Raw genomic sequence first — 22,817 nt, forward strand, 5'->3', positions numbered from 1 at the left:
TAGTTTTGTACCTCATTCTGTATCCCAATTAAGATAAGAACATTTAAGAATGATACTAATATTGATAATGATAATGATAATAATAATCACTGCTAACATGCCACATTCGTAAGAGTGTGTTTCCAGTAGCTTGTATCTACAGATCAGTGGCTTGTACGGAAATCAAATTGATTCTGACACGTTCGATATCCCTAGACCATTTACGATTCACGGTGTTGGATGAGCACAGTTAGCACTGTCGGCTGTGCGCCGCAGACTCTTTGCTGCTCGGCCTGAGGCGCGCGACCGATTGTGCAAACGGTGCTCATCCAACGCCATGGGTCGTAAAATTTCTAAAGATATCAAATGTGTCAGAATCAATCTAAGTTACTGTACGAGATACGGAAGGGAATGGTCACCATCATTATGCGTCTTAAGATGTTCAATAGAAATACCAGAATTTGCATAACAGGTAAGGAAAATTGCAGAAAACTTTTCCCAGGTGTAACCAGCCTGATTTCAAACCTCAGGTTGCCGATTCGGCGTCCTACTGACCTCTGTAAAGCTGGACTCCCACTTGCTAAAAAAAAAATTGGAAAAAATCATAGATTAAAGAGCTACTTATGAGTTCTGCAATGTCGCAAACTGCGATTTTTGAACTCGTTTTTCTGTGAAAAAATCAATTTTGAAAAGTGGGGAAGGGCCCCCCCCGGTATATTTATATGCATAATTTTGCATATCCTGTTAGCTCCTAAATCGCTGAACATATTGCCATAAAAAAGAATTCGCTGCGATGAATATTAAGGCGATTTTTTTTTTTTGGCTTATCACCAAGGGTTGAAAATCAAAAATTGTTACCAGTGGTATTTAAAAGCTCTTGAATCACGCAACATGCTAGTACTCATAATTTTGACTTTTTTTTTTGTTCCCGTCGTGATAGGGCGTGTACATATCCATACGGGTTGTTTCTACGGCATTGTTTCCAACGTATATTAGTAGCTCCTAATTCTCACGTATAAAAATAATAAAATTTTTTTTTATTCGGGGGATACTTTCCGGTAAGCCCTCCCCCCCACTTTTCAAAATTGATTTTCTCGCAACAGAAAGGAGTTTACAAATCGCAGTTTGTGGCATTCCAGAGCTCACAACTAGTTCTTTGATCTATGATTTTTCCAAATTCTTTTTAGCAAGTGGGAGGCCAGCTTCACGCCAGCTTAGTAGCGCGGAGAGGGGAGGGGAAGTTTAGTGGCGAGAAGGCACAGACACTCGATACGCTACGCAATTCTAGAAAAAGAGAATTAACCAATATATTCTGCAATCAATGCGATACAAAAGAAAAAACAAAACACTCAGTTCGCTCTTTGCGATAATGAAAATGAAAAATATCCAATAAATCTTACATCTAATTGCGCTAGTCGCACTCTCAATAATAAACAAAATTGCCAAAACTCGAAAACAAGAGATGACTTGAACGCGCTAACCGCGATTGTTCTGTACTAAACCAAGGAGCTAATTTAACCACAAATTACTTAATATCTGAAATCAAAAATAATTATCAATTTAATAACTTTAACTTAAGGCGACTAATCGCGATGCATCCGAAACTCTATTTTTGCGAAATGTGCGACTAACATACAACTTATCCGATCGCTCGCACATAGTGATACGTGACCTACACCAGCGTTGAGACTTTCAAACACGCTAGCGTCACTAGACCCCGTGGAGCGGAATTTGGCTGCATGCCATTTAAAAGCGAAATGACTATATTCAAAACTGTGACTACTCTAGATTTTCAAAAAAAAAAAATTGACTCTACACGTTATTGCGAAAACTCAAGCTATGGCAATCAAAAAAGGAGATCGGAAAACGAGTTTCGACTATCCTAGTAACGCAATTACAAAATGGCCAACCGTCAATCGATGCGCCGATCTAAGTCAATCTCGAAATTGGTTCGCTAGGAATTAATAGCGCTTACCGCTTCGCAGCTACACCAAGAATCCTCCAAGTCAATTTTTGAACTTCAGTTCAGTTCAATAGCAAACGCAATAAACTCTATTCCACTAATACGTTTCTAGACTCGACTTCTAAATTTTTATCCTCAACTCGAATAACGACAGGACTCAAGTGAAGAGCTTCGCTACGCGAAGCTGAAATTCGAATATAGGCGCTATCAGTTGCAAAAGGTTCCCCAGATCTTGTTGGGTTTCGGATTACGAAATTTTGAAAGTCTAGCTTATCGCTAACGTTGATTTCCGCTGTCGCGGAACGCTGATTGACTATCGGGCTTGACGGCGCTCCATCATTCGGCAGTGGCATGGTGACAGCTTCCCGAGGCTGGACGATGCTGGTGTTCTGCGGGAAGGCTACGACTCGCTAGCCAACAACGGGAATATCGTTCGCCTCAGAGCTCTTCGTTGGCAATCTTTCCGTAGCCTCGCGTAAGGCCTTTCGCTCGCGGTGTAGCCTCGCTCCTGTCACTACTTCATCAGAATTCTCCGCTATCGTTATCACAAGACGTTGTCGACTTTGCCGTCGATCCCATGTCTGATGTCGCATGTACTCGAAACAAAAATAACAAAAATCCTGAAATATCTTATTTTTTGGCCCATAAAATGTCCCCACTCGGAGTTTCAGATACGTGACCCTCGTCCTGGCGCTCTCTTTTGAAATTGCTATTGATTACTACCGCGAAATCCCTATTTCTGCGTTCCGCCTAGGGTTCGGGGAGCTGTTTGTAACGCGAGTCAATAATGCCACGCTACAATATAAATGAAATAAAATATAAATAATATATACAATATATACAAGGTGTCCCAATTGAAAAGACGCATTACATTTCCATCCGACCTAATGGTTCATGTAAGGGTTCGTCCAATAAAACACCGTTCTCACTAGGATTCGCGATAAAAGTGTTACGTTCTGGGAGGAACGTCGAGAGAAATCCTTTATTCAACCTGTCTCGATCTGGAACTTGCGGGTCGTGCCAGCTATCACTACGCGTGATTTGAATAATTCGATCGACACACTTTAGTTTAAAATACACCTTTATTAATAATGATATGGTCTTTATATTGGTTTTCGAGATATGGATTTTTTATATGGGTTTTTCACTTGATTAGTGCACTAAAGTTTGGAGTTTCTGAATATAAGCGTTCTATAGCAGACTGGTCTATGACGTTTTTTTGGTTTCGGGGTGCGCAATGGTTTCGAAGTCTAAATCGGTTCCGTTCCTTTTGATGTCTGAAGTGATTCTAATTTGCAACTGTCTAATTCGAAAAGGATCTTGAATAGTGAGAGGTCTAGAAGAGACTCCTGATTGGTCTTTGGATACGTCAGTACAAGACGATTGGTCTTGAATAGGCCAATCGGTGCAATGCTGACAAGATAGTTCCAAGAATGCAAATTTGAATTTTAAGAATGATACTTTGCGAACTTCTCGTCTCGTCTTCTCTCACGTTCCTTAAGTTTGGTCAGTGAGAGTTCGCGAGCCTGAATTGAAATTGAAGATATAAAATAAAGAAATGAAAATGATACATGAACGATTGTCGGTGCGAGACCATTGCACACCAAGACGATAACTAAATCTATATCTATATGGTTCTTAAAGGCTATGGTACGAATATGCGTGCTCTCTTATGATAATTGCACGTTGGTAGGTTACGATACAGAGAGGGTGCAGCCATGATTATCGGCTGGGACGTAACAGGCCGATTAAAAAAAAAAATTTTAACACTTAATGATTTTGATCAAAATTCCCAAAAATTTGCGAAACTTCTATTTTTCACTAAGAACATTTCAACATTTCTGTATGTTCAGATTTAGAAGCAAACTCAGTCCATGTCAAGGCCTTTGTTTCTGAATACATGTATTAGAAACCAGCCGACCGCTCGACTATAATAACGCTCTAACGATCACCAACATCGATCGCACGACAACAATCGGTAATCCGGCTTTTGAACGACGAAACACAGCTCAGATCACATTCTGTGTTCGGTGGTCAGCGATTGTGGTTGTACGATCTGGAGCTACACTAGATTTGCTATCGGCGTTTACCATTCTATTCAATCTCGGGTATCTTTTTTGATTACCCTTGTTTTCAATTACGAGGTTTTCTTTCCCTTTCAACTGTGAGTTCAACCCAGATAATTTATGTTATTTTCATTTAGTTACCTTATTTCTGTTCACTTTCATTTAGTTTGAAAGCCCAGTGCTCTCATTGAGAGACCAGTTCTCTCTGTGGATTTGAGAGAGCCCAGTGCTTTCTTTTAGAAACCAGTTCTTTCACCCTTTAATACAATGTACCTCCAGTCTCAATCGTCATACCAACACCAGAAATAAAGTTTATTTTTTGCTCCAAACAGACACTATACCAGTTTCATTATGAAGTTGGGAAAAAAGTTGAATGTAATAAAAAAGTATGCAAAAATTGGTTCATAATGGAACTGATCTAGAAATGTTCTAACTAAAAAATAGAATTTTTGAGCATTTTTCGGAAATTTTCGGACCATTTAAACCATTTTCTAGATGATTAAAAAAATCAAGTGTTGAAAAAAAATATATAAAAAAATCGACCCATGATGAGCACAGTCATGAAATATTTGGAATAAAAAATAGTTTTTGAGAATTTGTCGAGAATTCTAAAAAGGTCTTTTTCCAAATCACTCTAAATATTAATGAATAATTAATCAGTTGAATAAAAAATGTGAAAAAATTGAGGATACCGTTTCAGAGTGGAGACAAATGCAGACAAAATTTTTAACGAAATAAAAAACGGTAAGGGTCAGACGTTAATTGGGTTCGTATGGAATTCCCCATACATACGTATATTTCTATTGAAAAACGCGGTTTCCCTTAGCCTGCCCCTAACGCTCAAAGGGCTAGGCACGGCGCTGTACGTAAGGGTGACTTAAATCACCGTACAGTAATGTTGACCATGAAGTTTACTTAGCAAACAATAATGCGCAATGGCTCATCCTTATTCCAACATCTATAGCTGCATTACAGCGGTTTGCGAGGGATGCATTGTTACCGTCCATGATTGTATCATTGTATTTTGTTGAAGAACCTTTGTTACACGTTTGTCTTCTAAGCCACTTGTTACAATTTTTCGATCAATATATCTTCATAAAAGGGTTTCAACCTGTGTATAATAAGTAAAATAAATGTATAAATATGTATTATTATATTTCATACATTTTTTTTGTAAATTTGTGACGTGAACACGAATTGTGCTAAAAAATTTTAAATTGTGGATTATTTTTATTAATTGAAAACTATAGCACAAAATAAAAATACTAATATAGGAATTAGAAATTTCGAGTTTTAGTGCGCGATCAGGCTGGTTGCCATGGAATAAGCTACACAATGATAATTTCAAACGTTTTCTGTCAATTTCGCAGAATTTTGTATGACTCGAAATCCTTTTAACTGATTTCAAGTGGAATTATGGATGCGGTTAGCGTATTTTAAGTCGTTTCGTATGGCTTCTAATTTTTTCTGCTCAATTCTTGTGAAATAATCTCATCAACACAACAGTCATTAAAAGAATTTCTTTAATTAACCACCTCATTTGAAACCTTATTGACAACTGCCATTCTTGACTACAAAAGAAATTTTCACATTATAGCACTGCTTGCTCCAAATGAAAACAATTGGTTAAGTTCTGGTCTTTGAAATTAATCTTTATATTTTCGCATCTATCACACGACTAACAGTAAGATTTGCAGTATTCATTACTAATTGCCGTTAATGGTACTGACGCTCAAGTTCGATATTTTTTGAACGCCGTAAACGTTGAAATTCTTTTTTTTCTTTGATCCTACGATAAACTTTTCACCGTGATATTGTGAAACTAATTTAAAAGTAGAAAATAAACTAGATTGACTGGAAGTAATCGAAAAGAACTTATGTTATACAAAAACGAATTGAATTGTTAGTCAATACAACGAGTTACAGTTTTTCACAGAGAGCCAAATATAAAAAACATTCGTTTTACACGTATAAGTTAATTGTACATGCTACTAGAATATGCATCCAATGTCGAACGAGGCATTCCAGTGTTCGATTAAGGGAGTCTTCTACTCTAAGAGAAATTTTTATACTATTTTTACAACTTTTCTGAAAGGAAGCTGTACTGTTCTCTTTTTTTACGTATTTACGCATATTTGAAGGACGTTTTAAAAATTTTCTATTGAAAAAAGGATTATAAATAAGCGCTATCTCCGATATTAAAAGAAAATTGCTTCATGGTTCCCACGATTCCGCGTTTTATTGTCATCTCAGACAAAAAAACCAAAAAGATTCTTAATCTGCATGAGTTTAGCTCAAGCAGGTATTGGAATGCATAAAAACATGAAAAATGGCGTAATTTTAAAGAATTATCAACACAAGCTCCCTGGACTACTGTATTCGAACGAGGTTCCAGTGTACCTTTTTTACAATAGGACTGACGGATTAGAAAAAACTACAGAAAACTGGTTTTTTTATTGCATTTAGGCATCGTTTGAAAGATTCTTAGTGACCAATCGATTGTAATTTTTAGTGTGTTATTTGTGATAACAATATCAGAAATTATATCAAAATGCAGCTCAATGCTAATTATTTCGAAGTTAGTACGGTCATTATATCCGAAAAAAAAGCAAATAAATGCAAATGAACCAAGAAAGCTGATTTCCTATATTATGTAGAGGTAGCTTAGAAAAGCTTAACTTGAAATTTTCGACCAAGATTTCATATGAGCTTTCTCCGCCATCTTGAAAAAAGGGTTAAATTTTTTTTTTTTTTTACGATAACTCGGTGCTTCGTCATGATACGAAAATTGCGATTATATACTTTTTTGTTGCTTTTTTGACGCCCTACAATTTAGGTTATATGAATTTTTCACCTACCGTTGATTGTTGTTGAGATATCGAACGAAGAAGTAAAAAATGACGAGTTTGAAACCTGTTTTTTGCTGCGTTGTCCTTTCACGTGATATATATCGAAAAAATGTCTATTATCAAACTTGTAGAGAATTCTAATACCTGAAATCTATTTGTTTTTTTATTTTTTCTTGAGACAAAAATTATGGCTCGCAGCGCGCCGTCAAATCCTATCAGAGATGAGGATTTCTATAGGGCTCTACTTCGTTGAATGATTCTGTTATTTAATAAATCGAATTCAAATCGCTCCGATTACACCAAATACTACAGCAGAGGTGCTAAGATTCTTCAATTCTTCCGAATTTCAGTAGTCCCTGAACTTTTGCCACCAAACTTACAATATTTTAACCACTCTTTAGGACCAACGGCGCCTTAAATTGTGTGCCAAAGGAGGGAGGACATGAAAATAGATCATTATTTCTAAGAGCAAGTTTTAACGAATTTACGGCGCACAATTGAAAATTCTAATTCAATTGACTGAGAGGAAAAACGAGAAAAAATACATTTTTCGCGACGAAAATACGTGATTCTCCAACTTTTACCCAACTTTTCCCGATTGACGAATTTTTCTGACTATTCTTGGTTTTCCCAGTCTGTTGCCATCCTGTATTAATATGAGTAATTCTGTTTTACTACCATAAGTACATATTAAGGCAAACATTTTTTACTGTTTATCCCAACGACAATCTTACTAAAAAGTGCAACATAACGTTTCCCTCACGACCGGACGTCTCAGTTTTCACGATATAATCACATGGTACATGTCTAGAATGAGAAGACATTGCATTAATAAATCTACAAAGTTTTATAATTTATCCATATGTATACCCGAAGAATTTAATATGTGAAATTACTTGTAATTTGAACTTTTTGAACCAAGATTTTTGAGCCAAATGTTGAGTTTGTGACTGTACAAAAAAAAATATTCGTGGAAAAGATACAGTAAGGGGGAATGGATGACTGAAAATATTTGACGATCATCTGTATTACGTGAGCAAACTCCTAATATCAAAAAATTGAATTACTTACAAATAATATACCGTATCAAGTCTCAGTCCAAACTTTATCTAAGTTACTTCTCAGATAAATATCTTCAGTCACATAACATTGTTGTAAAGAAAAGTAGTTGAAAGTACGTAAATAAAGAATTCATCGATTATCTAATGAGTTGAAATTATTCAAAAATACTTCATAGGTACTTTTAACATACCATGAGAAATATGAATACGTATTTTAGAACGCACAGCAAAAAATATAATAATTTTCGAACACCTGAATCTAACAACAAATACGCATTTGAAAATCGAAACGATGCATTCAAATTCAAAATGAAATAAGCCAAGATTTTTTATCGTCGTAATGATTTTATACCACATCAGAAACTATGAATGTACAGCGAAGTTTCAACCGAGGCAATTATTGTATGTGTATTTAACATGTAGCTCTGTATGGTGGAATAGTAATTTAATAATTGCGATTATCTTCACGATTGCGATCGCGCCTTTGGCGACCCCAATCTTGACCTTGGCGATTGTAATTCTGACGATCACGGAAGTTCCCTTGATTGCCGCTTCTTGAGAAGAAGTTTCCTGTAACATGAATCGAGCACTTTAAAGATGAATCGGCCAGAGTGTCTAAATCACTAATACATCTTAGTATTCTGCAGAATTTTTCGCATAAACTGTAATGACGCGACCGATTCCTTTATCATATATGAAATTTAGAGTACAAATAGTACTTTCAACAGGAATAATTTGTGAACCTAGAAACTTTCACTCTTAGTTGGATTCCAAGTGAAAAAATGGTACTCAAGATAGAGTGAACAGATTCTATGTCTCGGACGATTAATTCTGTATATATGGTAGTATAGAATAATAATTCGGTATAAGAAGATACGCAACGATCGAATGATTTCAATTTTCCGACATGTTTGCATAAAAGGCAGCGACACGTCAATACGATGTACAGGGGGCATTTCATGACATTTCGATCAAGATTCTACGTCGATTTCTCATATGAACTTTACAATTTTTTCCATAACAGTATATAAAAAACGCAGTCGCAATTTTTTCAGAACTTTTCGACCCAGTGTATCTGAAGTATGATTTAAAAACTGAAAGAAAAAATTCACTTTCTAAAATCTGAAAAACTTCAGGAAAATACAACAAAATTTTCAACATTTATAAGAAGATGAAGATTTCATAACTTCAAAAGATAAATAAGAAAAATTAAAGAACAAAAAATTATTATTATTGGATTGCATTTTTGACATAAGAATGAACATTAAAGCTCATTATAATGAGCTTTTATGTTCGTTTTTGCAAAAAAAAAAATGCAATCGAATAATAATAATTTTTTTTTCTGATTTATCTTCTGAAGTTATGAAATTTTCATCTTCTAGTAGGTATCAAAAATTTTGTTATATTTTTTAAGACTTTCCTGAATTATTAAAAATTTTCGAAAGTGGATTTTTTTCAAGTTTTCAAATCATACTTTAGATATGCCAGATCAAAAGATTCTGAAAAAAATTGTGATTGCGTTTTTCGTCATGTATTATCATACAAAAAATTATAATGCCAATCGGAGACATTGACGTAGAATCGTGATCGAGATGTCATAGAATACCTCATAGTCCTAAATCTTGGGACACACAGTTAGATCAAAAAAGTGAAGGAACAATATTCTCCAATATCGCTGTAGCTAATCTACTTACATATAACTAGAAAAGCTCACGTGATAGAATTTTTTTTAGTAAAAAATTTATATTTCGCGTTTGACTTAGACGAACAATAGCTCATTCTATTTGTAAATAACTTCTGCACAAATTTTCTGAATTAGACTGTTGATGTCAATAATTTATTTTTAACTGAATCATAATTTTATCATCCGTAAATTATAACGATTGTACATTATCGCATTTTTGTTGCGAACTGACGAGCTCAGAAAAAATACTTTCCCAGCCAATTTGTAGGGAATTTGTTAACGGGTGAAATACGTTACTTTTCATTAGAATAGAAGACACTATATTGAATTTTTCATTGAAAAAAGTAGAATAAAATGATTAGTCTGAGACTGTCAATAACGAGTTGTTCACAGTTGAAATTTAAAGATTGTTTTCCGACACCTGCTTGAAAAGTTTGATTTTCAACGCTTGTGGAGACTACGTCAAGTGCCCTATTTCCAAACAGTACGGTAAAACAATGTTGGCGCAGGAGTACAACTAAAATGCTCAGTTTCACGCTAGGGCTTTCTTTGGTGCCAACGCATTTTCAAATAATTTAATTTTATGCACTGTGTCATTAAGGGGGTGCCCCAGTCGATTTCGATATTGACGTATATATCTCCATGTACCAAAGTCTACGTATCTCAAACGCAAAAAACGGCTTAATAGCACCATTTTATACGCAATTCTGAACAAAAACACTTCAATACATCTTTATTTCTGCATCGAATGAAAACGTTTTGTTTTTGTTCAGAATTGCAAGTGGAATGGGGCTTAAAAAAGCCCTTCTTCGCGTTTGAGATACGCAGACTTCCATATTTGAATATGCACATCAACGCCGAAATCGACTAGGACACCGCCTTAAACGTAAGTTACCGGACCGCAATTTCACGCCCTGTCAATGACACCTTTGTTCCTTCTCAAATCAAACTTTGCTTCACAGGTATTGGAAAAAATATCGTCACACGTACGGATGAATAAAATATGATTCGTGTGATTACAGCGCTCGTTTTGGCTCAAGCTGCAAATTTCACACTCACCGGAGATCACCTACTTTCCGGACTAGTAACACAATACACTATTTACGAATCACAAGTATATTTTTTATTTAGATTTAACTTGATTGGCTTTACTTGCCCTTTTGAAACCCTTGCTTTCTTACGTTTTTGATTTGTTACTATTTTGACTTCACTATACATCTCATTACATTCTTAACAATAACTCAGCTGAGGCGTCTGAATCAAAAGTTGGGAAAAGAACAAAAATCCGCAGTAATGTTATATGCGCCAATGACGACAAACGCGAATGAAATAATATTCCTACTATGTCACAGTGGATGCGAGCAAATTCTAATAACACCAACTAAAATGTCAACAAATTGAGAAAATATTTTATTATTGGAATGTTTAAAACGATCAATTTTTGGTGTTTTTTTTTATCTGATTCTAACGATTTGGGCTCATTTTTATCGCTAATCAGATCCCTACAACTTTGCTGAACAAAGATTAAACAACTTGATATTATAGTATAATTACAACCTGCAACTGTAATTATTGACAAACATTTCTTTCAGCATACTTATACAAATCTGTTTTTGTCCACTCTGATGATAACCATGTGTAAAACGTTTTTATTCAATCTCTGATGAACAAAACTTTGGAATTGGCTCGACAACAGACGAGATTGTGCATTTTGTACGTTCTGATTATAAAATCCTTTCTCAAACTGTTAAGAACTTAACTTGTGTTAGTGAGATTGGTTCAGATTCATTTCTTTTACATGGTCGAATAGTTCTATCATTTGTGTTTACCATCATTGATACAAATAACATTGCTGGAAATTCTTTAAACAGTCTTTTCCCATTTTCCAACTTTTGATTTCTTCTCAATGCCAACAGTGTAATATAATGAATACAAATTTTTATTCATAGATACAAATAATCTGATAAATACGAAGATATTACCTTGCTTCAATTCGAATATCCTGTCATTAGAATCAACGAAATTGTTGACTTTGTCAGTGAGCTGCAAAGCCAGGGATTGCAAACGGCTGGGTTCACTGCGATGCATCACAACTGTCTCCGTCGGGTCATCGAGCGATGCCATCAATTCTTCATTAATTATCATCTTACTGATAATCGAGTGAACTACGGGGCGCTTCAACTGGAACATCTCTGCCAGTGTGGGCATTGAAATCGAGTCATAAACATGCGAGTAAGTGAACAAATAAGTTCGCAGCGCTTCCTCCTGTATCAGCCTTGTCAACATGGCCCGAACCTTATCGGTTTGATAGAAAAGATCCCAAACCTTGGCGTTCATTTTCTCATTGATGATAAAATTGTTGCAGGCAGCCCAGTTTCCGTTCCGCATTGCTTTCGCAGCGGCAACAACATGTTCCCTCATCGATTCTGGCGGACCGACCAAAGACTGTCTCTCACTAGATCGCAATTGTTGGTAAAACGTTTTAGAGATCATTCTTCGCCTGGCGTCAAATTCGTGCGCAGCCATGTAAGGAATTTCAATAAGCATAGCAGACACGAGGTAAACGCATTCCAGCAATTCGAGATTGATATGCATGTGGAACGGCATTTGACGCTGCTTCTCAATCTTCTCCTGTTCTTTGCTTCGTTCGTGTTGCCGCTGCGGCAGCAAGCCTTGAGCGAGGAGCTCTTTAACTTTACCAGTCATCATCAAGTCAACCAAACAATTATGAGCATCTTTGATGTTTGCATGTCTAAACGCACAAAGTCCAAGATGAGCCATCGTTCTGTTGTACAGTATTTGCGTAGCCGGATCTGAATGCTGAATGGTTTCTTGCAAATGGGACATCAGTATCAGATCTCGAGCTTGGAACCAATTGTCATGAAGCGCATGATGGTAAATATGCGAAAGAATAGCTCTGGTCCGCAAACGATCTGTACCATCTTTTGCATAGACAAATTTGCACAATTTTTCCATAACTTGGACCGACGTTACGACATTGGAAGCAATTTCGCCATCCTTCTGTTTCAGCACAGTCGGATCAAACTTGTAGTAAAGATGTTCGATCTTGCGAAGGTAAATCCGACACAATTCTGATACTACGCTCTGCCTCTCCAGATACTCCTGCACCTTGTCTATAATCGTTGATACGCGTTTTTCGTCCTTCAGTCGCTCGACGTATTCGTTGCTGTGCGGATCGCACTCTTTAAGCAGCTTGGTGAACTCCTCGTCTAATCTCTCGACCAGAGTCAGCACGCAACCATGCAGCTTGTACGGCGGTGTTTCGTATTCCTCTGAGTCTTCAGAGACTGTTTCTGCGATTACCATATCTGGAGTGCTCAGAAGCATGTCTAACATCTCCGATATGCGCTCAAGAAGCTTTGACCAGTATTCAGGTTTCATCGCATCGGAAACTTTTGGGTTATAATCAAATATTGAAGAGATTATAGAAAACTTTATCTTGACGGCGACGGCTGGCCCGAGATTATGAGTTTCAGCAATCGACTGCAGCTCATGAAGTAGTTCGATCTGCTCTCTTCTGTCTGTTCGCTTTTTACCGCGTGCAGCTATCACCTCAGTTAGTTTCTTCAACACGGCCTGCACATTTATCTCAGCATCCTTGGCGAACATTTTAGGCTTTTCTGACGGTATTGCCACACCTCCTTTAACAGTCTCCCATTCACCCTCGCCGTCGTCTTCATCACGTCTCTTCTTTCTCTCCTTGTCTTTGCGCTCTTTGCGTTGTTCTTTCTTCTTTGCCTTATCTTCGTCATCATCTTTGTCTGTTGTTTTCTTTATGAATCTTTCGCGAATGTTTGTGTACTGGCCATCGTCATCGCTTGATGTGCTATCACTGTCAGAATCACTTCCCCAATCTTCGTCGCTGTCGCTGGCTTCCTCACCGTCGATCGTTGGACCTTTCTACAAACGGAAAAAAGTCATGAAAACAATAAAAGACATTGAAGTAGTTGTGAGGCAAAAAATCGACCCTTTTTTCAATTTTATTTAAGGGATCATCAGTGTGAAATTTTCAAAAAATCTTTTTTTTTTTGCACTATCGGATAGTATACACTATTATAAACATTCTCTCAAATTTTTTAACGAAATTCGAATTATTTCAGTCACTACAGCATTTCTTAGAGAAAGGGAATATGACATCTGCTGCGTTTGTCTCCCCATTCAACTGTTATTCCTTTTGTCTTGTTCCTACCTGCGCGTGTACGTTCCTGCAGGAAATGAACAATTTAAGGAAGCAGAAGGAATATTGTATGGACCTGGTATCGCCGATTGATCGTAATTAAACGATATATCTACAATTTTCTAACTTCAATCTTTAAACGCGTTTTTCTCGGAATGGTGTCCACTCTCAAAGGAAGAGTTTTCAAGCTATCCATTTGCAATTTTGACAGAACATTCTTTACGTCATTCTCTATCGTGCTATGGAAGTTTTTTTTTTTTTAAATCTTTCAATTTTTTTTTACGAAAAACCGTAAAAAAAAAACTGAATTCGATACGTTTTGTTCAAACCGCCGCCATTTTGTCAAATTAAAAAAAAAAAAAGCGTCCATAGCACGATAGCGGCTTTCATACAGATTAATAATCTTTTTGCAATTTTTGTTTCAGATCAGGATTAAGACCGCAATCCTGGACACCATGCAGGACCTTTTTTTTGAATCGGACTTTTCAATAATTTAAAACAATATTAAACAATAAATAAATCAACTTACAAAAAATCATTTTATATTCTTCATCACTGCCTTGATGTGCAAAAAAAAATCAAACCGATTAGTTTATCCTAACCATAAAAAAAAATCGCGAAAATCAGTGATATTTCGGAGGATCACACTGTAATGTCCCTTAAAGATCGTCGTACATTGCGTATTAATCAAATTGTTATATTCCAAAGATCTCTTTCAAAACGCCAGAATAGAAAATACTGGAATTCTAAACATAAGATTAGATATGGCTGTTTTATTTCAAATTACTTCTAAATAAGTAGAACTCTAGTAAATTTTTCGATTTCACAATACATTGTTACATTTTAATCAGAAGATTATTTTCTACACTGTTACTAAGCCAGATAATTTTTTTTAACTAGTTAATTCAATATTGCCATTAGTTGATGATGAATACTACTAGTGCAATATTATGTAACTAAATATTTAATGATGCCAGCATGATAACAAAAAAAAAAAAGTACTTCAGTAACTTTGCAGACAATAGTTTTCTAAATGAAATTATTGGTTCTAGAATGAAATCAAACGAATCTACGAGATTTTTAAACATTTCAATGCCTTTTAGAAAGCATGGATACTTATGCTTTTGTTCATAATTGAAGTATATTCCATTTTTAAAGAAATCTTCGTAGCTTACAAATATAATGATTTGATAGACTCAATGAACGACTATTTCATAATAAAATTATTGTAACGTATTGATTTTCGACCAACCAACGGTCTTAATTAATGCGGTAACGTGACCACGATCAAACCCTACAAATATAATGAAAATTTGATAAATGCTAAATGAACGACTAATTCATAACAAAATTGATAAAAAGTATCAATTTTGGCCAACTAACGAGCTCAATTAATACAATAATGTAACCACGTTCAAACCTTGAATTTCGAAACATCAGGAGCATTTGCTTCTGCTGAACTAGCTTTCTTGAAGGCGTTGGCACGATCTTCTTCTCCATCCGACTCCTCAGCCTCTTCAGCTATGTGATCATGTTAAATAATTAATAATATGTAACATTAACTTGCTTTAGTTGAGGTAACTAAATTATATCTACATATTTCTCTGCGTTAACACTGTAATATTCAACTCTGATAATCGAAACTGCACCTTTTTCTTCCTCATCTTCATCTTCCTGGTCAGGATTCTCTTTGAACTTGGTAATATCCTCCTCAAAGTCCTTGATATATTTCCGTATCTTCTGGCGTAAAGAGGTGAGTGATTTGGAATTATTTTTAGACATATTCTTACGATCTTCCCAAACATCAGTAATAAAATTCTCCAACTCGACTAAACATCGTAAGTAAAAATGTGGCGTCTGGCCATTTTCCTCCTTGGCAATAACTGGCAGTGCCTTTGCATAAGCTCGCGTCAACTGTTCGAAACCTAGAACCCACAACACCAGCGTTAATTTATTCCATACAATCCCGAACCATAAGGTCGCGTAATACTAATACTTACTTGTGAGCATGCTGCTCATATCCTTGATTTTTTTGTAATTTCTAATCAGTTTAATCAGATTTGTGATTTCCTCATAACGCTTCTCTTTTGTTGAGCGCACAACACGCTTTGTTTCTTCCTCATCATCACTGAACTGTAAAGAAAATTTATTCGTTTACAAAGGTGAAATGCGTGATAACCAAAACCAGACAATCGAAGTCTGTTTGTGTCACATAACGGTAGCGAACTTCAACGTGATTTAAGGTTAGATTAAGGCAAGGTTGAAAAATACCGTATAAACTGCCCCTGTGGGCCTCTGAATCTGTTCCTCCTCAGACGAGCTGTCAGACTCGGAGTCCGATCCGGTGGCGAAAAATCGGCTCATGATTAGACTGAATCTGTGAAATTAAACTGTACAAATGTATCACTGCTGATTTGCACGGCTTACAAATGAGTTGTCAAACACATGGCACAGTAAAATAGACTGCTTTGGCCTGATTTTAAGTCCTAGTCACAATTGGGGGCCGTAATATTTAGGAGAAATTTGATCATCCTACAGAGGAAGTCTTTTCTTTATTATACAGACCGTAATAACTCGTTAATCAATTTACCTGTGATCGCCTGCAAAGAAATCCCCTTACGGGTAGCCGTTCAATGTAAAGAGGCCGATCGCAACCACGATCTTACATACAGGTCTGGCAACGAAGCTCAATTTTCTACAGAGCGGCGTGCAGCGGCGTGGTTCTCTTTTTGTCCGTGATTTTTAGTGTTTGAAATAGCCATGTCGCAGCGCTGCTATCTCGGGATGTACGTGGGGTAGGGATGGTACGGATGAAAATGTGCCAATAATAATATTATTATTAGGATGGCGATGCATTGCGCACGCGTTGATTATCCATCTCTCGATCACAACGCCGACCTGGCGGCCACAAAGTGAGATAAATAACCGGCCGTGAAATCAACCACCCCCACTACCTTCGTTGCCAGACCTGTATGTAAGACCGTGATTGCAACGAAATAAGCTTGGCGTCGACAATTGTAACCTGTAATAAAATAGATATACATAGACGCGGATACGTCATTGAAATTTCGGATCATGTCAAATTGTCAGACAGTGTACACCACCTAGCGGATTTTTTAACAAGCTGTTGCAATGGCGATTGTTACGCGGTTTTTCCACTGGGTTTTTCCCAGTGGGTCTTTCGCCAACATACATTGTTACATTTACATGTATGAAATACATAGAATAAGGATTACTAAAAACTATGTAAATACTGTACACCGACTCGACGATGGTGAAGTCTCTGCAACCAAGTACATACATACCTAAAGTGTGCTCGCGACATATGTAGAGATGATGACATGAGTGAATTTATTCTCAAAGAATTTTCGACTCAGTATCTCGGGTCCTAAAATGTTGCATTGATTATTCACTCGTTACTAATAAGTCGAATTTTTTTATTGTGATATATTCGTATAAGATACGATTCATTTAAAAATACAGTACGGTATACAAGTTTTGTTTCGCATTTTTTTGTACATAAATATTGACAATGGAGCATATAGTTTAATAATAATAATAATATAATGATGATACAGCACAATAAAATACTTTGTTTTTATATTAAATAATATGATATAGCTATAACAAAAATATTGTGCTTGTTTTGTATTATCAACAATCGTAATAACAATGTGAATAGAACAAAGGTACTAAGTATGTAATTTATCTACTGCGGGAATGTGCATAAAACACCGTGTTTTCATTCTTCAACATAGATTATAATAATTAATAACATAATAATAATTAATAACATAATAATAATAATATGAATTAATATTTCAATTAACTATGATGAACAGACTTCATACTCTGTGCATTACATATACATGCATACCTATATGATATACTTGTGGAAAAGGCACATCGTATTTCAGGGAATATGTTCAAGAGCTTTTCTTGATAGCTGTTGATTCCATTTTCATGCTTTCTTTTTTCAATCAGTCAGTTCCGTTCATCGTAGGCTGCGGAGGTGCTTGGTCTTTCGATTTTCTACGAACCACTTGCCTCTGGTGCTCATATTCAAAGTCTTCTTCACTCAATTTCAGTCTATGAATCTGTATTGGAGTGAAATATGGATATCATATACTAACAATAAGTGTTCTTTCCATTCCGAATGAATTTTTACTTGTAAGAAACTCATTTCATTACCCTATTTGTGAGTGTCTCTAAAGGTGACACTGCCACTTCAGGACAATCGATTAAAATCTATGTAGAGATGTAGTGCTCTTTTATTGCTAATTTCTTGCCAAAATTTTGACTTTCTTGCATCAGTCGTTTTAGCAGAATGGATGGCGATACTAGGTTGAAAAAAATTGGCATTAACATGAGTAAAAAATGAAAATGAAAATAAAATAAAAATGGTATGTTTAGCTACTATTTAGTTGCTTGAATTTCACGAAGAAATACATGTGAAATTATCAACTCCCAGCTTGGATAACTACCCCTGGTGTAGTGAAAATATGAAATTACACAATATTCTTTATGTGAGCAATATCGCGATCGGTATTTACTTTTAGAATTAGTTGCTTTGTCAAAATCGATGGCATGAGTTCGTAACTCACCTGACGTTGGCCGAAAGCCACCCCTAGTATGATAAACATACAAAATTACGCGAAATATCTTTCGTTCCGTATTTTTATCACACTAGTAATGGTTTTCGGCCAAATGCACGCAAGTAACAAAATCACGCAGTAGTTTTACAGAGTAACTAATTCTAGAAGTAAATACTGATCGCGTAATTGCTGAAACGGATCTGTATACTGGCCAAGCTGCAGCCTAAAGGTTAAGCAACTAATTAGTAATTAAATATACCATTTTTATTTTATTTTTATCTTCATTTTTTATTTGTGACGGTGCTAGCTTTTTTCAACCTAACATCGCCATTGAATTTGTCAAAATGGCTAGAGTGACAAAGTCGGAATTTTGGTAACAAAAAAGCACTGAGTCTCTACAAAGATTTTAATCGATAGTGCTCAAGTGGCCATGCCTTTAATGACATAATCTGCGGAATAGTGTCAAAATGTTACCTGATTCACGAGCATCTCCTCCTCCATGAGCTGGTGAGGAGGATTCCTCAATTGTTGAAGAGTTTCATACATGGTTGGACAGTGTTTGGTGAGAGTCGAGCGGCCCAGACAACCCTTGAGCAAAACTAGTCCAACTTTGAAGATAATCTTTACTCCTTCGCAAAGAAACATGTCCCAAACACGCAAAATGCTCTCCCAGGGTAATGTTCGCGTATAAACGCATAGAAACCATTCAGTCATGTACAAAATTGGCTCCATCTTCTGTTTCTTCTGTAATAACAAGCGACAAGCATCCATGAGAATTTCGCAGTTTACAACCAGAAAAACGGAAAAACCAGGATTATATCTAATGTGTGTAACAAATATCTAACTGACCAAATGTTTGTAAGCAACTGGAGACACCCTCTTTAGAAGTGCAAACAAAATGTCTCCGTCACGCTGCAGTGTTTCCATGCCTTGACTGTAGTAACCCACTAAATACTTGTCGCAGACCGCGACGAGACACCAAAAGGCCTGTACAGCGGGCATATGCATGAGTAAAAATGCTGCGATGGGTGCCTGAGCTTGACAGTAGCCGACTTTGCTGTTGAGAATGGAGTAGGCCTTGAGAACTTGGAACAATTCTTGTTGGCCAGGTGCATTCTCAACAAACATTTCATGCTGAGGAAACTGCCGGTGAAGATCCTTCCGTATATCTTCAATGTACTTTGGATCTCCAGGTCTGGCAATCAGCTCTGCATATAAGTGCGGGTTTTCATCCATCAGCAGTTTTCCTCCGCAGAGGTAGAGCCATGCACGTGGCCTCACAGATGGTGGTATTCCCTTCCGACATCTCTCTCTGACTTTGCGATAGTTTGCTGACATAAAGTTGTTCCATTTTCCCAACATTCGTAGCCATTTTCGCTCCCTTCGAAGTATTACCTCTGGCGGCACAATCTGTCTTCTGTTCGAAAAATAATAATCAGTAGTTATTAGGCAGTTATTGAATATCTGATGATATACACTTCACATTTCGATTTACAAGGCTATAGAAGGAAGTAAAGGTTCAAGTTCTGAGCAGATTTTTGAACAGGATGTCCAGTGATATCAGAATAAAAGATTCCCGTATAATTTCCGTATATTTCTGATTATTTTTTTCAAACATGTTTTCTCCCGTATATTCGTATATAATGATTTCTATGGCGCTTGTGTGTTGTCATGATATAATTAACACTGAACACCATCATATTCTCTATACTCCAACCAATCTACATTTTGACTTTTATATGTTTCTACTTTCTATGTTTTAAAAATTTTTAAATTACAGCGATATTCCGAAGAAATATTAATTTTTAAAAATTCGTTTTTCTGCAGGTGAATGTAGAAACAGCAATTTAATTGCAAATTCCCAGTTGCTGGGAAAAATTCCTGTATAATTCTTGTCTTTTCAAGGCACTTTAATTCCTGGCTTTCCAAGAATTCCCGGTTGCTATACAACCTGTTAAAAGACTGTTTATTGCTTGCTTTGAAAAATAAATGCAAAATATTTGACACCACTGGAGAAATTCTGTGATAAGTGTAAAAAAGAATAATCAATTAAATTTAAGTAAACGTGTTCGGTTAGTGTCTTTTTCCTTCAAAATGAATATTTGAAGGAAAAATTATACTTTAAACGATTTTTTGCAAATAAAAAATGATCACAGTGAGAAGCCAAATTCTATAAGATATAAATTTACATCACAGGGCAGTTTTTTCTAGGATACAGCGAGAATTTATTGTCCGTATCAATATCACAACTGGTAATTTGATCATCTAGCTTGAGGATAAGTTTCACCAGGATATGAAAAAAGTAAGTCTGAGGAGAACTCTGTGAGATGGATCATAAGCCACCTTTATTTACTGTATGAAGTGGCGGTTATCGGGATTAATCATTCTTTTTATGAAATATTGAACTAACAATCAGTTTATCTTATCCTGTTTCGTAATAGGGACTTCCCCCACTCTCAATCATGTAAGCATCGTAATAATAACCAAACTTATGTCAGCGTAACAAGAATATTTCCACCAATTTTAATATTAACAAAATTAGTGGTAAGAGGAGAATGAAATTGATTGAATTTTTGCGGATTATTGAGTGTCAATCTTACGGTTCAGGACTATACTGCGCTCCTCCCAGAAAGCCATGCCTGTCAGGTACAGTTGAAATAACAGATCCAGACTGAAAGATGCTGCTCGCTTCGGACCCCGAGTCTCCGTTTAGGTCCTCCTCATTTTCCCGTGATCCCGAGGCAGCCATAGCATCTTTTTAGCCTGAATATAAATGGCTGGATATAAAAAAAGCGAAAGTAGTAAGCCTAGTGAATGATGAAACGAATTATTCATGCTCGCAAAAGAACTTTCCAATATCTAGCAAACTGATATTCAAGGTCTACCGCTGCTCTTATCGAACATTGAAATTCAAATTCGTCTGCTCGATATTAACGCCATATAATATTCAATTTCAAGACTCCACAGAAAAGCAGAAAGGATTCAGCTCTACAACATTTGTTGCTGTTATGATGAGTCACGGAGTTCGTTCATAAAAGACAAACATGCGGATATAAGACCGAATTTAAGTATGCAGCAAAAAATGGGGGAATGAAAACACCTTATTTCGTTGCAGCTGATGAATGTAGGTGGTGCAACCTGCAGCTATCACAGATTAAGTACCTTATCACGGATGATAATAAACATAGGCAAGAAATCAATTAACGATATTTAACTCGGTTGAAGAATTGCTAGGAAATCACGCAATTCACCAAATAAATAACCGTTTCCACATCACAGACATTAATGTAGATGGACAAAGCAAAGGAACCGCCTTAATTTGACAGTCGCCGTCGTGTTTGTGCGTACGGATCCGCTGTATTTACCAACACCGAACACGCGTATGCGAACGATTTTTATTTTTCCCCGTTTTCCGCCTCTTACTTTCTGCTTCATCACCGTTAATAAATTAAAAATATTGAATATACTTGCCCCGTCGATGATTTTCACTAAAATCATTCACATTTGCAGAAACACGCGAACATCATAGCACAATGCGATATAACTTTTCATCGCTGACTAGACGAGTTGCGAATTTATTACCTACGGTCTAAGTTATTACCAGGGTTGCGTTGAATTAACCTGAAAATTTATTATTCGTAAATGTTTTTTGCTTGGTTAGTATTGTGATGCTTAAATTCGACGTGTGTGCGAACTTGGGAATTTAACTCGACGATGATGTCACGGTGTAATTTATTATTTATACAATTATTTTATCGATTGAATTCTTGAAATCGAATCGACATAAGTCTGCGGTTAGATTGTCACTCGAGAAGTAGACGGGAAATTTTTTATCTTCACACAATACCGAATGTACGGGTAATTTTAACATGGTCGATTATAACGATCATACAATGGATTGTAACGCAAACTCCAATGACGGTATGAGTATGACGATAAGCTGCTGTAATACGTGGTCGAAGTATATTGTGGAAATTTATTACTTACACCGGCTAGCTACTGGAATTTCGTCGTAGATCTAAAACTTAATCTTACCGACCGAGTAACTTTTGTATGGCCTGCACACACTTCTCGATTATCAGATCTCACTGCGATGGCGATAAAAAAATTACCCGGTCAAAAAAAGTAATATACAATTACTTATTTAAGTAATTCTCTTATGTTTTACTTGTCTCACAATTTTTTTTCTCGAGAGTTATTGGCAGATAATTAACATCCACCCACTTGACACATTGTATAATTGAAAACAACAATTATGATTTTATTTTCACTTTATCTTTGGACAAGTTTTTTTTTATCCCTCGTCCAAATTTTTTCATTCGTATTTGAGAAGAATTTTCTCAAAAGAATAATATTAGATTATAACTTTCACAGAAAAAGACGTACAAATGTCCGTATATTTACATTATTAATAATAGCATT

General features: G+C 36.2%; 2 protein-coding genes across 5 annotated transcripts; both read right to left on the bottom strand.

The window, feature by feature from the left end:
* Positions 1-8,228: 8,228 nt before the first annotated feature.
* Positions 8,229-16,556, bottom strand: LOC107218916 (eukaryotic translation initiation factor 3 subunit C). Of its 2 annotated transcripts, none has more exons than XM_015656957.2 (7): positions 16,391-16,556; positions 16,072-16,177; positions 15,801-15,933; positions 15,450-15,725; positions 15,221-15,321; positions 11,585-13,523; positions 8,229-8,488 (listed from the first exon to the last, which is right to left on the bottom strand). In XM_015656957.2, exons 2-7 carry the CDS (start codon positions 16,162-16,164, stop codon positions 8,364-8,366), a joined length of 2,667 nt encoding a protein of 888 aa, XP_015512443.1. In that variant the 5' UTR covers positions 16,165-16,177; positions 16,391-16,556; the 3' UTR covers positions 8,229-8,363. The 2 variants fall into 2 exon arrangements, with proteins under 2 accessions (XP_015512443.1, XP_046589102.1); XM_046733146.1 differs by having other exon boundaries at positions 16,072-16,190; positions 16,391-16,528.
* An 877-nt stretch (positions 16,557-17,433) lies between these two features.
* LOC107218921 (TBC1 domain family member whacked) lies at positions 17,434-22,726 on the bottom strand. 3 transcript variants are annotated; one of them, XM_015656962.2, is made up of 6 exons: positions 22,383-22,726; positions 21,867-22,016; positions 20,996-21,158; positions 19,245-19,812; positions 18,870-19,139; positions 17,434-17,897 (listed from the first exon to the last, which is right to left on the bottom strand). In XM_015656962.2, the coding sequence occupies exons 3-6, from the start codon at positions 21,142-21,144 to the stop codon at positions 17,781-17,783; spliced, it is 1,104 nt and encodes a 367-aa protein (XP_015512448.1). In that variant the 5' UTR covers positions 21,145-21,158; positions 21,867-22,016; positions 22,383-22,726; the 3' UTR covers positions 17,434-17,780. The 3 variants fall into 3 exon arrangements, with proteins under 3 accessions (XP_015512448.1, XP_046589103.1, XP_015512449.1); XM_046733147.1 differs by lacking the exon at positions 21,867-22,016; XM_015656963.2 differs by lacking the exons at positions 21,867-22,016; positions 22,383-22,726 and adding an exon at positions 21,496-21,816.
* Between the last annotated feature and the right edge of the window lie 91 nt (positions 22,727-22,817).

Source organism: Neodiprion lecontei, chromosome 2 (assembly GCF_021901455.1).
Source record: "Neodiprion lecontei isolate iyNeoLeco1 chromosome 2, iyNeoLeco1.1, whole genome shotgun sequence".
Taxonomy (NCBI): domain Eukaryota; kingdom Metazoa; phylum Arthropoda; class Insecta; order Hymenoptera; family Diprionidae; genus Neodiprion; species Neodiprion lecontei.

Bases quoted from the DNA above. Each gene is read 5' to 3' on its own strand.
- LOC107218916 (XM_015656957.2), bottom strand. From the start codon at position 16,164: ATGAGCCGATTTTTCGCCACCGGATCGGACTCCGAGTCTGACAGCTCG. The intron at 15,726-15,800 runs GTAAGTATTAGT...TGTGGGTTCTAG, and splicing joins TATGAGCAGCATGCTCACAA to GTTTCGAACAGTTGACGCGA. The intron at 15,322-15,449 runs GTGCAGTTTCGA...ATGATCACATAG, and splicing joins TGAAGATGAGGAAGAAAAAG to CTGAAGAGGCTGAGGAGTCG.
- LOC107218921 (XM_046733147.1), bottom strand. From the start codon at position 21,144: ATGGCTGCCTCGGGATCACGGGAAAATGAGGAGGACCTAAACGGAGAC. The intron at 19,813-20,995 runs GTAAGATTGACA...TTTTTCGAACAG, and splicing joins GCGCAGTATAGTCCTGAACC to AAGACAGATTGTGCCGCCAG. The intron at 17,898-18,869 runs GTAACATTTTGA...ACTCCAATACAG, and splicing joins AGGAGATGCTCGTGAATCAG to ATTCATAGACTGAAATTGAG.